This window comes from Rana temporaria, chromosome 4 (genome assembly GCF_905171775.1).
Source record: "Rana temporaria chromosome 4, aRanTem1.1, whole genome shotgun sequence".
Lineage (NCBI taxonomy): Eukaryota > Metazoa > Chordata > Amphibia > Anura > Ranidae > Rana > Rana temporaria.
The window spans coordinates 159034912-159049725 of record NC_053492.1 but is presented as its reverse complement, the minus strand read 5'-3'; the positions used below and the strand labels follow the sequence as shown (position 1 = coordinate 159049725).

General features: G+C 50.4%; 1 protein-coding gene across 1 annotated transcript in view; it reads right to left on the bottom strand.

Annotated features, from left to right (window-relative positions):
• Window positions 1-14814, bottom strand: part of SMC4 (structural maintenance of chromosomes 4) — an 86782-nt gene that overhangs the window by 44488 nt on the left and 27480 nt on the right. Inside the window, exons 7-8 of the mRNA XM_040349273.1 lie at window positions 6489-6616; window positions 6085-6225 (exon numbers count right to left, since the gene is read on the bottom strand). Coding sequence (XP_040205207.1) covers window positions 6085-6225; window positions 6489-6616 — 269 coding nt within the window. The remainder of the gene's footprint in view (window positions 1-6084; window positions 6226-6488; window positions 6617-14814) is intronic.

Below are 14814 nucleotides of genomic sequence, written 5' to 3'. Positions count from 1 at the left end.
GTGAAGCCTTGCCTTGCCTGCCCGTTTCCTACTGTGCATGCGCGAGCCGCGCGGCTCTTTGTGAATGAGCCAGTTGCTCTGGGATACACACACAGTTCCCAGAAGGCAGCGCGCCCCATTCACCTGAAGACACCGCGACTAGGACGGAGGAAGAAGAAGATCTACCACGGACGATGAAGAGGCAGATTACAGACTTCTGCATAGCAACCGCTATTTCTGGTAAGTATAAAAAAAAAAACATGGGAAAAATAAATTTTCAGGGTGGAACTTCACTTTAATGGTGCTTAAGGCAAGTTTTTGATCCAGTCCCCGCTGTAAAAACAGCAGGATCCTGGAAACCGAATATGCCCGTGGACGCCACTCCATCTCCTCACACAGAGATGTAGGCCTTCCACGTGCGACGATAGATCTTCCGAAAAGATGACTTCCGTACCCTCAGCATGGTGGAAATTACTGAGTCTGACAGGCCTTGTTCCCTTAGTACCTGACTTTCAACAGCCATGCCATTAAAGCCAGCGACTGTAAAGCGGGATGAAGTATAGGACCTTGCGACAGAAGGTCCTCTCGCATTGGCAGTCGCCAAGGAACATCCGCCACCAGGCGTACAAGGTCGGCATACCAGGGACGCCGAGGCCAATCTGGGAAAATTAAAACCACTCCACTCTGTGGAGCAGATGAGGAGGGAGTTTCAGCGGGGGAAAGGCATAGATTAGCCGATACTGTCCCCACGGAGCCACTAACGAGTCTGTCGCATCTGCCCAGGGATCTTTGGACCTGGCCACAAACCTCAATACCTTCCGATTGGAGTCGAGAACCCAGGAGATCCACATCTGGCGTGCCCAATTTCCGGCAAAGTAGCCGAAATATATCCGGGTGTAGCGACCATTCTCCTTGGTCCAGCATCTGGCGACTTAGGTAGTCCGCTTGCCAGTTTCCTACACCCGGAATGTACACGGCTGACAGAGCCGGCACGCTCCACTCTGCCCACCGCAGGATGTGAGCAACCTCCAATGCTGCAGCCGAGCTTCTTGTTCCTCCTCGATGGTTGACATATGCCACCGCCGTGGCGTTGTCCGACTGGATCCTGACCGGACATCCCTGAAGCCTCTGTGACCATGTGGAGAGGCACAGCCTGATCACCCAAAATTCTGGCACATTGATCAGCAGGCGGCATTCTTCCTGCATCAAGCGGCCATGTGTCAACTGTACGCCCCAAACACCCACCCCTGATGGTCAGGCTGGCGTCCGTCATAATCACCGTCCAGCGAAAGTGAAGGCACGACTTCCCAGACAGAAGGGCCGGAGATCTCAGCCACCAGACCAGGGAAACCCTGACTAGCTGACTCAACCGGATTTGACAATCCAGGGACAGACAGTGGAGACTTGTCCCATTTGGACAGGATCTCCCTTTGCAAGACTCGAGCGTGGAATTGAGCATACGGTACCGCCTCGAAGGTGGCCACTATGAGACCCAGGACTCGCATGCAGAAGTGCAGCGACGACCACCTGCGGGATGCCAACAGCTTTACCACAGCCTGAAAAGTCTGCAACCTTTCCAAGGGGAGAAAAACTCTTGCCTCTGAGGAGTCCAGAATTAAGCCCAGGTATTCCAGGCGCTGAGTCTGCACCAAACATCGACTTCTGGAGGTTCAGTACCCAACCAAATTCTTGAAGGATCTGACTGGCAATCGCCACATCCTCCTCTAATTCTGAAACGGGTCTGAGAAGGTGGTTGTCCAGGTAGCCCAGGATAGCGATTCCTCGCTGTCTCAGCAGAGCCAGAATTGGGGCGAGCACCTCGGTGAAAACCCTTGGTGCCGACGCCAGGACAAAGGGGAGAGCCACAAATTGGTAGTGGTCGTCCCCGACTGCAAAGCGCAAACATTTCTGATGCCTGACATATATGGGGACATGCAAATATGCGTCCTTGATATTCAAGGATGCCAGAAAATCCTCCGGATGGAGAGCAGCGACCACAGAGCAGACTGACTCCATCCTGAACCTTTATGCTTTTACAAAGGTGTTGAGGGCCTTGTGATCAAGGATCAGACGGACCCAGTCCTTCTTTGGGACTACAAACAGATTGGAGTAGATTTCCTGAAACGTTTCGGGCAGTGGCACAGGTCCTGCTCTGCCCCAAACAGTGCATTATGACGAGCTGGAAGAAGATTAAGGTTTGGAGGGAAAAAATCTGTTTGGTGGACAAGAAAGAAACGCCATCTTGTACCCTGTTAAAACCACATCGCAAACCCACCGGTCGGAAAGCAGGGAGGTCCATCGAGCTGCAAACTCACAAAGGCGACCCCCCCCCCCCCACCCGAGAGTCGGGCGGGGGAAACCTTAATGCCGTCACAGATTTTTTTGCAGGCTTGTTTGGCTTGCGAACCCAGGGACGCTTTTGCCCCTCAGCTGGCCCTTTTTTTCGGCCTGGGAACGCTTACCTGCGGGCCCAGACTGCCAGAAAAAAGCTTCTGACGGGAAAAGGAGGGCCCTGGCCTACGGCGTGGCTCCTTACCCTTTCTGTAATGTGGAAGCAGCATGCTCTTATCCCCAGTGACATTCTAAATATATGTCGTCCAGTGAAGCTCCAAATAGCCTCCCTCCCTGGAAGGGCAAATCCGCCAGAGCATTCTTGGAAGTTTGGTCCACAGACCAGCATTTTAGCCAAATCAGGCGACGTAGCACCACAGCAGATACTGAGGCTCTGGAAAGCAAGGAAGCTGTATCCAAGGCTGCATCGCAGACATACTTAAAGCGGTGGTTCCCCCTTAAAAACAACTATTTTTTATTCCACTGCTTCCCCACATTCCATCACGATTAATGCTCTTAATATTTTTTTCCTGCTGTACATACCTTGGTACAGCATATTCACCCGTCCATCCGGGTTGCGAGTCCCGCGGGAGTGGGCGTTCCTCACAGGCTGTTGATTGACGTTTTGCCCAAAAACGAGCTCTCCCCCCGTCGCGCAAGCCGCGTCACGATTGGCGAAAGGAGCCGAACGGCGATGCGCATCCTTTCGCCAACCGTGACGCGGCGGAGAGCTCGTTTTTGGGGAAAACGTCAATCAACAGCCTGTGAGGAACGCCCTCTCCCGCGGGACTCGCAACCCGGATGCACGGGTGAAGATGCTGTACCAAGGTATGTACAGCAGGAAAAAAATATTAAGAGCATTAATCGTGATGGAATGTGGGGGGGCAGTGGAATAAAAAAATTTTGTTTTTAAGGGGGAACCACCGCTTTAAGGCCATGCACCAACTGGTCAACCAGTTCCACGCAGACCGGGGAAGCCTGTTGCTTCTCCAACTCACGGTGCAACAACTTTGCCCATTCTGCAAGTGTCTGACACCAGGGCCGTAGCCAATATTGGCCGCAATGCTGACTCCAGCACCGTGAACATGGACCGGGCCACCACCTCTGTCCTCCTATCTGCAGAGTCCTTAAAGGCACGGGGTCCCCTCTACCAGAATCGTGGTTACCTTGTTTAAACCTGTATACCGGGGGGTCCACAACTGGGGGAGATGTCGATTTTTTGAGGAGACTCTCCTCAAAGAGGCAACAGACAGCTATGCATTTTGGGACCGAAAAGGCCCTCTGCGGTCTTTGTCTATAAACTTATCAAAATAAGTTACGTAAGGAAACACCTTAGCCGTGCAGGTCGGCTTGTGGGACCCAAAAGGGACCGACACCTCAGTAGATGCCCCCGCCGTATCCTCCAGTTTGAGGGTTTCTCGCACTGCAGTGATAAGTGCTCTAACAAGCGCCTTTTCTTTGTCTTCCTCACTGTCCGAATGGTCCTGGTCCGCAGCCTCTGACACATCAGAACAGGGGCTCCGTGTCACAGCAAGGCCAGAGTCTGAATCAGAGCTTTCCCCAGAAGATTTTATACCCCCCCTTGCGCCCACACCGCTTCCACCCTGGCAACAAAGGACTCCAGGACCGCCGACAAAGCGTCCACAGGTACCACAGGTGCAGGGGCACCAGTTTCTATCACATGCCATGCTGACCTACGCTTACCTGACACAGCCACTTAAGGACTAAAGGCAAGGTACACAAAAGGCCCACCCTCCTAGCTGCTACAGACTGAGGGGCTCCCCAGAGGACTCACTGCCCTGACCCAGGTACTGCTTAGCGCTGTGGTCCGCTCTTTCTCCTGCACAGACTGTGCCTGAGGTGTTCTGTGCTGTTCGTGCCGTTCAGAAAGACATTTCCAGCGCTAGAGGCTACAAGAAGATGGCCGCCTCAGAAAAAAATAAAAAAAAGCGTGAGCTACAAGAAAATGTCCGCCAGCTGCATTAGCATTATAACCAGCGCGGCTACAAGAAAATGGTGCCGGCTAATCCAAAATGGCCACCAAAATTTTGAGATAAAATAAAAAGCCGCGAACACGCTGAGCCTCCGAGCAGAGCCCCCCCCACATGGCAGACCACCCACACTAAGAGCGGACAGACCGCGCAGCCCCCAGATAGGACCCGGAGCCCCTCCAGGAGGACCCCTGGTCAGGTACACAGCAGGCCCAGCCCAGATGCATGGGGAGGAGGGAAGGGACAGGGAGAGTGAGAGACCCCCTAATCGACCACCCCAAAAATGCCCAGCTGTTCCATCCTGCCGAAACAGGAGGAACCCTACTTACCCGTCGTGCGGGGACTGCTGGACGCATTCCTGACAGACCCATCATGAGCAGTACGGAGTGGCTGTCGGCCACTGTGACTTGGACAGCAGTAGCCCGGTCATGTGTGTGCCCTGGAGCATAGCTCACCGGCCACCCCTGGAGCAATGGGGTATGTTGTGGCCAACCCAACGCGTAGCTAAAGGTTTGCTCACGCTCGATGGCCGGACTGGGGAGACTACAAGGATCTATATTATCCAGCCTGTCACCCAGCCGGCAGTTGATAGTAGATCTCAGGATCAAAAATGTAGAAAGAAAAAAATCTCCAGGACCAATGGTCCCAACCCGGGAGCCAGGTCCTTCTCCTATGCTAGGCAGAAAAAAACAAACTGAGCTGCTAGATGCAGAGTGAGGTGTTATAGCCAGAGGGACCGCCCCTGGGCAGTACTGTTCAGCTTTGCTGTTACATGAATTTTAACATGTCTGCCTAGTCCTCTCCTGACAGACGGCATATAAACCCTACTGTCAATAATAAAGGAGCTGTGTCCGCCTATGAACAAAAGAGTAATATATTTTTTTTAAATCCCATCCCGTTGTACTCGTGCGCCAAAAGCAAATCGCATACATAAGTCGTGCCCACATATGTAAATGGTGTTCAAACTACACATGAGGTATCGCCGCGATTGTTGGACAAAGAGCAATAATTCTACAGCAAGAACTACACTAAGTCTAAACAGGTAACCGATAAAAAAATTTAAACTTTGCCTATGGAGATTGTCAAATACCGTAGTTTGTCATCATTCCACAAGTGTACACAATTTTAAAGAGGAAGTAAACCCTGTGAAACTTTTACTAAAAAAAACCCTGAAAGAGAAAGGCATAATGAGCTAGTAAGCATAGCATACTAGCTCATTATGAATTACTTACCTGAGATCGAAGCCCCCGCAGCGACCCTCGGTCCTCTCCTCCGCCATGATACCCGAATGACTTCCGGGTATCGCTGCTTCAGCATGTCACGCGGGAGCCGTCAGGTATGTTACGGTCCCATTCTTCAACGATAGACTCATTGCGCCGTTGTCTACAATCTTTTTTGCAAATATGTCCTTAAACATGTAGATTAAGGAGATATTTCTTGCACCTACAGGCAAGCCTTAATCTAGGCTTACCGTATCAGTGCCACCCATGAGTGCCCAGAGCCACATATCAGTGCCCAGTGAAGGAGAAATCGCACTCATTTACTTTTTTTTTTTTGTTTAAAAATTTCGGTCTTTTTTTATTTGTTTAGCAAAACACAAAAACCGCAGAGGTGATCAAATACCACCAAAAGAAAGCTCTATTTGTGGGAACAAAAATATAAAAATTCTGTTTGGATGCAGTGTAGCATGACCGCGCAATTGTCATTTAAACAGCGCTGAAAGCTGAAAATTGTCTTGGGCAGGAAGGGGGTGTAAGTGAAGTGGTTAAACAAATAAAATTACTTCTCCACATCTTTTAACGCTTTGCTCTTTGCCTTCATTTCCTCAGCAAGGACACCGCTTTTTTCAGTGATCTCCTTAGTTTCTTCTTGGACCTTTTCTTTCTTTTGCTCTTCTTCCTGAATGCGCTTCTGCATTTCATGTCTTTACAGATGAAAAAAAGAAAAAAAAAAGAAAACAGGAAGGAACGAACAAACGACAATGGTTATTGGTGTTAAGGTCAGAACATTACAAACACTAAGAAAGCACAGATACTGCATTTTTTTTTTTTAAACTAGGAACTGTCTACATGTAACAAGTTAAGAGAATATAGCAATGTATTTAATAACTGTGTAAAACTGTAATGTGCAGTAACAGTTTTTTCACTTAACATTGTTGCTTTTATTAAGCCCTAATGGATTACCTACATGTAATACTGGCAGACCTGATTCTTCAGCTTAAAAGTTTCATTTTCCACGTTGAGAAATTCAACCGCCTTATTCTTTTCACCTTCTAATGCATCCTTTTCTTTCTCTACAAGTTTAACTCTGTTCAACTGTCAACAGGGGAAGAAAATACTTCAATATATACACACACATTTGTTTAATCCTTTATAAAAAAAAAGCATGGCATATACAATTAGCACGAAATTTCATGGCAGCACAGTCACGTCAAAGCATTCAAACACACTCTCAATGTCCAGTTGTGACCAATACATAGATCACAGCTAATATGATTACAGAGGGGTACCAGAGGTCATCTAGATCAGCGGTTGCCAACCAGTGGTTTGTGGAACACCAATGGTCCATAAGAAAATGTTGGTGGGCCCCAGGGGTTCTGCCGCAAATCAACATTGTGGCAGAAGTATGCCACCCAATAATGTTTAAAATTTTCTCAATATGCACCGACAGTCAATGCCGTCCGTGTGCATGGATACCAGATGCCTCTGTAGTTCCGGATCCTGCGAACTCAGAGGGAGGTGCCTGGAGTAGTGCAAAGAGCGGTAGGTGAAGGAGGGGACTTTCAATAGCAGAGTGGATCAAAGACTGAGAGGACAACCAGAGCTTGAGCACATGGCTGCATAAGGAGGCGAGATCCAATTATGTGTTTGTTAAAGGCAGCAGTGTGTGTGTGTGTGTGGGGGGGGGGGGAGTGGCAGAGAGTTGGAGCATTTTGTGTGTAAAGAATGTAAAAGTCATGTGGTCCGTGGGATTAAAAATTGGGAGTTTAGTGGTCTGTGAGGTTTGAAAGGTTGGTGACCACTGGCCTAGATCATCTAAGTACCATCACATAACTGCCTTAATTTTCTATGAAAAAGTTGAAATGTAGGGAGGGGTTGGTTGTGGCACAGGAGAACAGGGTAAGTATAATACTTGTAAAACAAGCAAAAGCTGGGTATAAAACAGGTGAAGGGGGTGAGGCAATATGTTAAGACACCATAGGCTACTCCAAAAAAGAAGGAAAGGGACTCCAAGAAAAGGATTTTTATTAGGAGACAGTATAAAAAAAGCGTATTTTCAATCTTGGCTGTCAAAAACATAGAAGTTTTCCCCTTTCTGGATGTCCAAAAGCAGTTTAACCTAGGACTGGGTAACGTAAAAATTCTAACAAGCTAGAGCTGCATGATTAATCGTTAAGAAACGTAATCGCAACTCATTTCCCATCCTGATCTTCAAAACAGCATTTCGGGATTCTTTCTAAAAACAAGTACAGTTCTTGCTCACAGCTGGGAAAAAATTAAAATAAATCCAGACAGCCTGCCAAGTTTTATCACAACATTGCAGATAAGTATAAACAAAGTAACATTTCTTCTTGGATCAAAAAGAATGAACTTCTGCCTGTAGATGAATTTTAACCACTTAAAGACTAATGGCCCTTTCACACAGGGCGGATCATTAATGATCCGCCCCATGAACCTCCGCTTGCTCAGCGGGGATCGCTCCGTTGATCCCTGCTGAGCCGGCGGATGACAGGGCGGTCCCTGCACAGTCTTTTCTCCGCTCTCCCCTATGGGGGGGATCGGATGAACACGGACCGTCTGTCCGTGTTCACCGGATCCGATGACCGAAGAAAAAAAAAAAAAATAGGATTTTTGTACTCACCGTAAAATCCATTTCTCTGAGTTCATGGACGGACAAAGCAGCCTTTGACTGTAGGGTTATGCACCTTCCTTCCAGGAGAGTTTAGGCAGAATTACAGCACTTAAAGTGTTAACAACCTTTCTTTAGTGCAGCTCCTCCCAGGGGCGTGGTTCCCCGGGCATAACCCACACCCTGCTCTAGCAGCCTTAGTTCGTAACAAGTAGAACAAACAAAGGAGGGCTGGGTGCTGTGTCAGTCCATGAACTCAGAGAAATGGATTTTACGGTGAGTACAAAAATCCTATTTTCTCTTCCGTTCATGGACGGACATAGCAGCCTTTGACTGCAAGGACGTCCCCAAGCAGTGTCAAAAAATTCAAGGGGAGGGAAAAAAAAACAACACAGCAAACCAAGCTTCACCCCAAACAAAACCGGAGTTACTCAACGGAGGAACTCCAACCTTAAACTGCCGCCTGTAACACCCTGCGGCCGAAGAAGGCATCAGAATATGCACTCACATCCACCTTGTAAAACTTTGAACAAGTGTGGACCGACGACCAGGTCGCTGCCTTACACACCTGTAACACAGAGGCTTTGATGTCGGAAAGCCCAAGAGGCACCGATCGCCCTGGTCGAATGCGCCATGACACGAAAAGGAGGCGCCCGCCCCTTCAGGGCATAGGCCTGAAGCACAACCTGTCAGATCCACCTGGAAATGGTGGCCGACGAGACTGCCAGGCCCTTTCTGGGAGCAGACACCGACACAAACCGTGAGTCCGACTTCTGGAACGGAGCCGTCGCCGATAAGTATACTCGAAGGGCCCGAACCACATCCAGGGAATGTAAAGTGGTCTCCTTCGGGTTCTTCTGCTGAGGACATAAAGATGGAAGAACAATGTCCTCATTAATGTGAAAGGCCGAAACAACCTTAGGAAGAAAAGAGGGCTGCGGGCGCAGCACCACCTTATCCTGATCGATGACCAAGTAGGGGGCCTTGCAGGACAAGGCCGCCAGTTCAGACACCCGTCTGAGGTAATAGCAACCAGAAAAAACACCTTTTGTGACAGAGTCAACAAAAGGGATCTTTCGAATGTCCTCAGCTCGCTGAAGCACCGAGAGGACCAAATTCAAGTCCCATGTGGGCAGTGGAGGGCGCAACGGAGGAGCCACATGGCGGACCCTGTGCACAAACGTGCGTATCAAGGAGTGCGCTGCCAAGGGACGCTGAAAGTAAACAGCCAGAGCAGATATCTGGCTCTTGACCGTGCTCAAGGCGAGAGCCTGAGCCACTCCCCGCTGTAAAAACCGCAGAATCCGGGACACCACGTATGTACGAGGGTGCCACCTCATCTCCTCACACATAGAGATGTAGGCTTTCCATGTACGATGGTAAATCTTTTGTGAAGTAGACTTCCGTGCACGTAGCATGGTAGAGATCACAAGCCCGACAGGCCCCGGTCCTTCAGCACCTGGCTCTCAACAGCCACGCCGTTAAATCCAGCGACTGTAAAGCAGGGTGGAAGATCGGACCCTGCGACATAAGATCTTCTCTCAGGGGTAGACACCAGGGGATGTCTGCCACCAGACGTACCAGGTCCGCGTACCAGGAGCGGCGCGGCCAATCTGGGGCGATCAGGATTGTTGGGATCCCTTCGGCTTCCCCCCCTGCCGCAGCAGACGAGGAAGAAGCTTCAGAGGAGGGAAGGTGTATATCAGGCGATAGTGACCCCAAGGAGCCACCAACGCGTCTGGCGTGTCCGCCCACGGGTCTCTTGACCTGGCCACGAAACGTGGCACCTTCCGGTTGAGGCGGGACGCTAGAAGGTCCACGTCTGGAGTGCCCCATTTTCGACACAGACCCTGAAACACCCCCGGGTGGAGAGACCACTCCCCTTGATCCAGAGTTGTGCGACTTAGGAAGTCGGCTTGCCAATTTTGAACTCCTGGAATGTACACGGCCGACAGAGCCGGAACGGACCTTTCGGCCCACCGAAGGATTGCGCGACCTCCATCGCCGCAGCTGAGCTCCTTGTGCCTCCTTGATTGATGTACGCCACGCCCGTGGCGTTGTCGGACTGATTCCTGACCGGTCGGCCCTGCAGATCCAGGGACCACCAGGGAAGACCTGACCAGATGGCTCAGCTGAATCTGGTAATCCAGAGAAGACGGGAGCTTGTTCCAACGTGACAGAACTTCCTTATGTAGTTCCCTGGTGTGGAATTGGGCATACGGAACCGCCTCGAAGGAGGCCACCATCAGACCCAGAACTCTCATGCAGAAGCGAAGAGACGACCACTTCTGGGTCGACAACTGCCTTACTGCAGATTGCAGGGTCTTCAGTTTTTCCGATGGGAGGAACACTCTCGCCTCCACAGAGTCCAGGACTAGCCCCAGGTATTCCAGCCTCTGGGACGGAACCAACACTGACTTCTGGAAATTCAGAAGCCAGCCAAATTCTTGGAGAGTCTGACACGTGATAGACACGTCCTCTTCTAATTCTGAGCCTGAGGAAGCTCGCAAGAGAAGGTCGTCCAGATATCCCACGATAGCGATCCCTCGCTGTCTCAGCAGGGCTAGTATCGTGGCGAGCACCTTGGTGAAAACCCGCGGTGCCGAGGCCAAGCCGAACGGGAGGGCCACAAATTGAAAGTGATCCTCCCCAAAACGCAAAGCGCAGAAACCTCTGGTGCTTTGTGCATATGGGATGTAGGTATGCGTCCATGATATCCAAGGACGCCAAGAAGTCCCCCTGATGGAGTGCTGCTATGACCGATCGAATCGACTCCATCCTGAATTATTGCACCTTGACAAAGCAATTGAGGGCCTTGAGGTCCAGGATAGGGCAGACCCCATCCTTCTTGGGGACCACGAACAGATTGGAGTAAAACCCCTGAAACCGTTCCGACGAGGGTAGAACTGGTACAATCACCCCCCTGTCCAGTAGATCCTGGACAGCCCCTGACAGGGCCTGCCGGCGAACCGGAGGAAGTTGGAAGGAAAAAATATGTTTGGGGGACAAGAGAGAAACTATATTGTAACCACTTCGCAAACCCAACGGTCGGACAGAAGAGACTTCCACCGATCCGCAAATTCGTCCCCTACCCGAAACCCGGGCGGGGGCAGACCTTCATGCGTAAGCAGGTTTGTCCGCAGGCTTGTTGGGCTTGCGGAACCAGGTGCGCTTCTGCACCTTGCGGATCTTTTCCCGCCGTACTTGGCGCACGGAAAAAAACGCTTAGGGGTAGTAAAGGAAGGCCCTTCCTTTCGGCGAGGCTCCTTACCCTTCCCAGACTGTGGGAGCAGCGTGCCCTTACCACCCGTGGCATCCTTAATGATGTCATCCAGGGACGCCCCAAAAAGCCGTTCACCCTTAAAGGGCAAATCCACCAAAGCCTTCTTAGAGGACTGGTCAGCCGACCAGCATTTCAGCCACACAAGGCGGCGCAAAACCACCGCATAGACGGAAGCCCTGGAAAGCAAGGGGATCGTATCCATGGCAGCCTCGCAGACAAATTTTAGACCCTGAACCAATTGTTCAGCCAGGTCGCTAGAGGACTCAGAAGCGTCCCGTTCTTCCAGCTCCTGCAGCAGGAGCTTTGCCCTTTCCGTCAGGGTCCCGGCCAGAGCCGGCCTCACCGCCGAGCCCACAACCGTGAATAGGGAGCGGGCCACAGCCTCCACTCTGCTATCAGCAGGGTCCTTAAATGCAGGAGCCCCATTCCACGGGCAACGTGGTGGCCTTGCTCAGTCTGGACACGGGAGGGTCCACTGACGGAGGAGAGACCCATTTTTTCAAAAAGTCCTCCTCAAGGGGGTAACGGGTTGCAAAGTTTTTTGGGACGGCAAAAACTTTTTGCGGTGTATCCCATCCCTTGTACAACATACTGTCCAAATAAGGAACACAAGGAAACACTTTAGCGGTGCGTGGCGGTTTGCGGAACCCAAAAGGGACTGGCACGTCAGGTGCCTCCGCCACCTCCCCAAGTTTCAGAGTATCACGCACCGCAGAAATAAGAGCTCCAACAAATTCCTTGTCAGCAACTGACCCTGAAGCAGAGTCATCCTCACTGTCCTCGTGGGTTAAGCCCGCGTCGTCTGACACTACAGAAGCAGCAATAGCATGGTCTGATACAGAAGCAGGCTCAGGGAGGGGGCGCTTTTTACCCCCCATCCGGGCACTAGCTGCTTCAAACCTGGCAAGAAAAGACTCCAGGACAGCCGACATTGCCTCAACAGATGTGGCAGGGGGAGGGGCGTCAAGGGTTAACTCAGGCATTGCTGGGGAAGAAGTACCTGGTTCAGGTTCCATAATGTCCCAGCGCTGTGTCACCCTCACTGCAAAGCAGGAAAAAAAAAAAACACTGGTCACCTCCTGGCTGCTACTAACAGAGTATGGGGCCCCTGGGACTCACCACCCCTCCCGGTGCAGCGCGGTCTGAGAAGGACAAGGTGTGCCGAGAAGCCGTGCAGCGCTGCGTCTGTCTCCTTCAGATAGATTTGCGGTCTTTTGCAGCGCCAGAGCCGTCACACGAGGCCAAACTAAATCCAAGATGGCCGCCAAACATGTAAAAAATAGCCCAGGACCACACGAAAATGGCCGCCGAGCTATATAGAGCGCGGCTCCGGTAAAATGGCGGTCGTGCGTAGTTTTAAAAAGACAGTGACACAGCAAACAGCCAGCACAAAAATCACATCCCAGCACACAGAAAAAGCCCTGTAGTGAACACCACAGCCCCCTGCAGTGACAACACACAGCCCCCGCTACACACAGGTCCGGGTGTATATGAGACCCCAGAAAACCCCCCCTTCACAGCCGCTACCCTATGGGAAAGGAGGGAGAGGAAAATAAGGGAGAGAGGAAAGCAGGGCAAGCCCTCAGTCGACCTCCCAGGGGAAAAATTCCAGCCAGACCACTTGCCTAATCAAGAAGCCATACTTACCCGTCCTGCGACCACCGGCTGGAGGTATCCCAGACAGATCCAACGTCCGCTAAACGGCATGGCTGTCGGCCAGACACACTGTGACAAAGCCATTAAAGACCGGTCATATGTGTGCCCTAGAACAAAATGTTCCCCCGCTGCCCCTGGAGCAACGGGGCCTGTCGTGGACGTCCCAAAGCTGAGCTGAGGGCCGTCACACATGCTCGATGGCCCAACATGGGGGGACTACAAGAGTCAAGACCCAGCCTGTCACCCAGTCGGCTGTTGGTAGAAGAATCACAGGATTCAAAAATGCAGGAACAAAAATAATAAAAGCGGGAAAAATCGCAAGAAAAAAAGTGGGGCTGCTAGAGCAGGGTGTGGGTTATGCCCGGGGAGCCACTCCCCCTGGGAGGAGCGGCACTAAGGAAAGGTTGTTAACGCTTTAAGTGCTGTAAATTCTGCCTAAACTCTCCTGGAAGGAAGGAAGGTGCATAACCCTACAGACAAAAGGATGCTGTGTCCGTCTATGAACGGAAGAGAAATAGGGTTTTCCTCCGTCTGCAGAATCGGAGGATAGCGGAAGTGGGCGAGATCGTGTGTCAGCTTTTTCTGGTACTTCCTGCTTACAAGTTAAAATTAATATTTATTGATAGAAAATTACTCAGAACCGCCAAACATTATATATATTTTATAGCAGAGACCCTACAGAATAAAAATGGCAGTTGTTGCAATATTTTATGTCACACTGTGATTGCACAGTAGTCTTTCAAACACAAGTCTTTTTTTTTTTTTTTAAATACACTTTACCCAGACAGTGCCTGACTTACGAACGCAATATTGACTGTAGGTTTGTTCCTAAGTGTAATCTGTTCGTAAGTCTGAACACTGCTTTGTAAGTATAACTTCCGCCTGTGCAGGAATGTGGAATGATCCGGCTTCCGCCTGTGCAGGGATGTGGCATGTTCTGGGCACTTCTGGCCAATGCAGTACTGCAATGTGGAATGTGGCAAGATAGCTGCTCGGAGGTATCCAGGACCATAGTGGAGCACAAGCAGTCGGCATTGTGGCGCGTTCGTAAGTCGGGGACTGCCTCTATTGAATAAAAAAAATAAAAAAAAAACACACACACACACACACACACACACACACACACACACACACACACCAGTAAAGTTAGCCCAATTGTTTTGTAGAACGTGAAATATGTTACGTCGCGAGAATCGCGATCTTTATTCTGGAGCAAAAAATAATTCTTATTTTAGACGAAATCGTGCAGCTCTATAACAGGCCCAGAAAAAATTAAATCCTGGGGACTGCCAGCAGCTCAAAGAGCTGCCTAAATACCTCACAGCAAAAGCTGGCATTAGGTGAAGACTGAACATCCACTTTGTGGAACTTAGAGAAAGTGTGAAGAGAGGACCAGGAGAACAGCCTTGCAAATCTAGGAAACGGTTGTTTGATGCCAAAAAGCACTCAAATCTAGTAGAATGCACCATGACAGAGCAGGGTAAAACCTGATCCTTGAGAACATAAGCTTAGATAATAGTCTGTCTGAGCGAAAGAGATGGTGGATTAAACTCGGGGTCCACCCGGGATGACAAAAAAAAAAAAAAAATGCGTTACTGCAAGAAGAAATGGGCAAGACTTACAACCCGAACCACAGTCGGAAAACGGAGGGGGATTTTCCTTTTAATGAACTGCAGCAGGACAAGGGACTATACAGTGCCTTGAAAAAAAGTATTCGCACCCCTT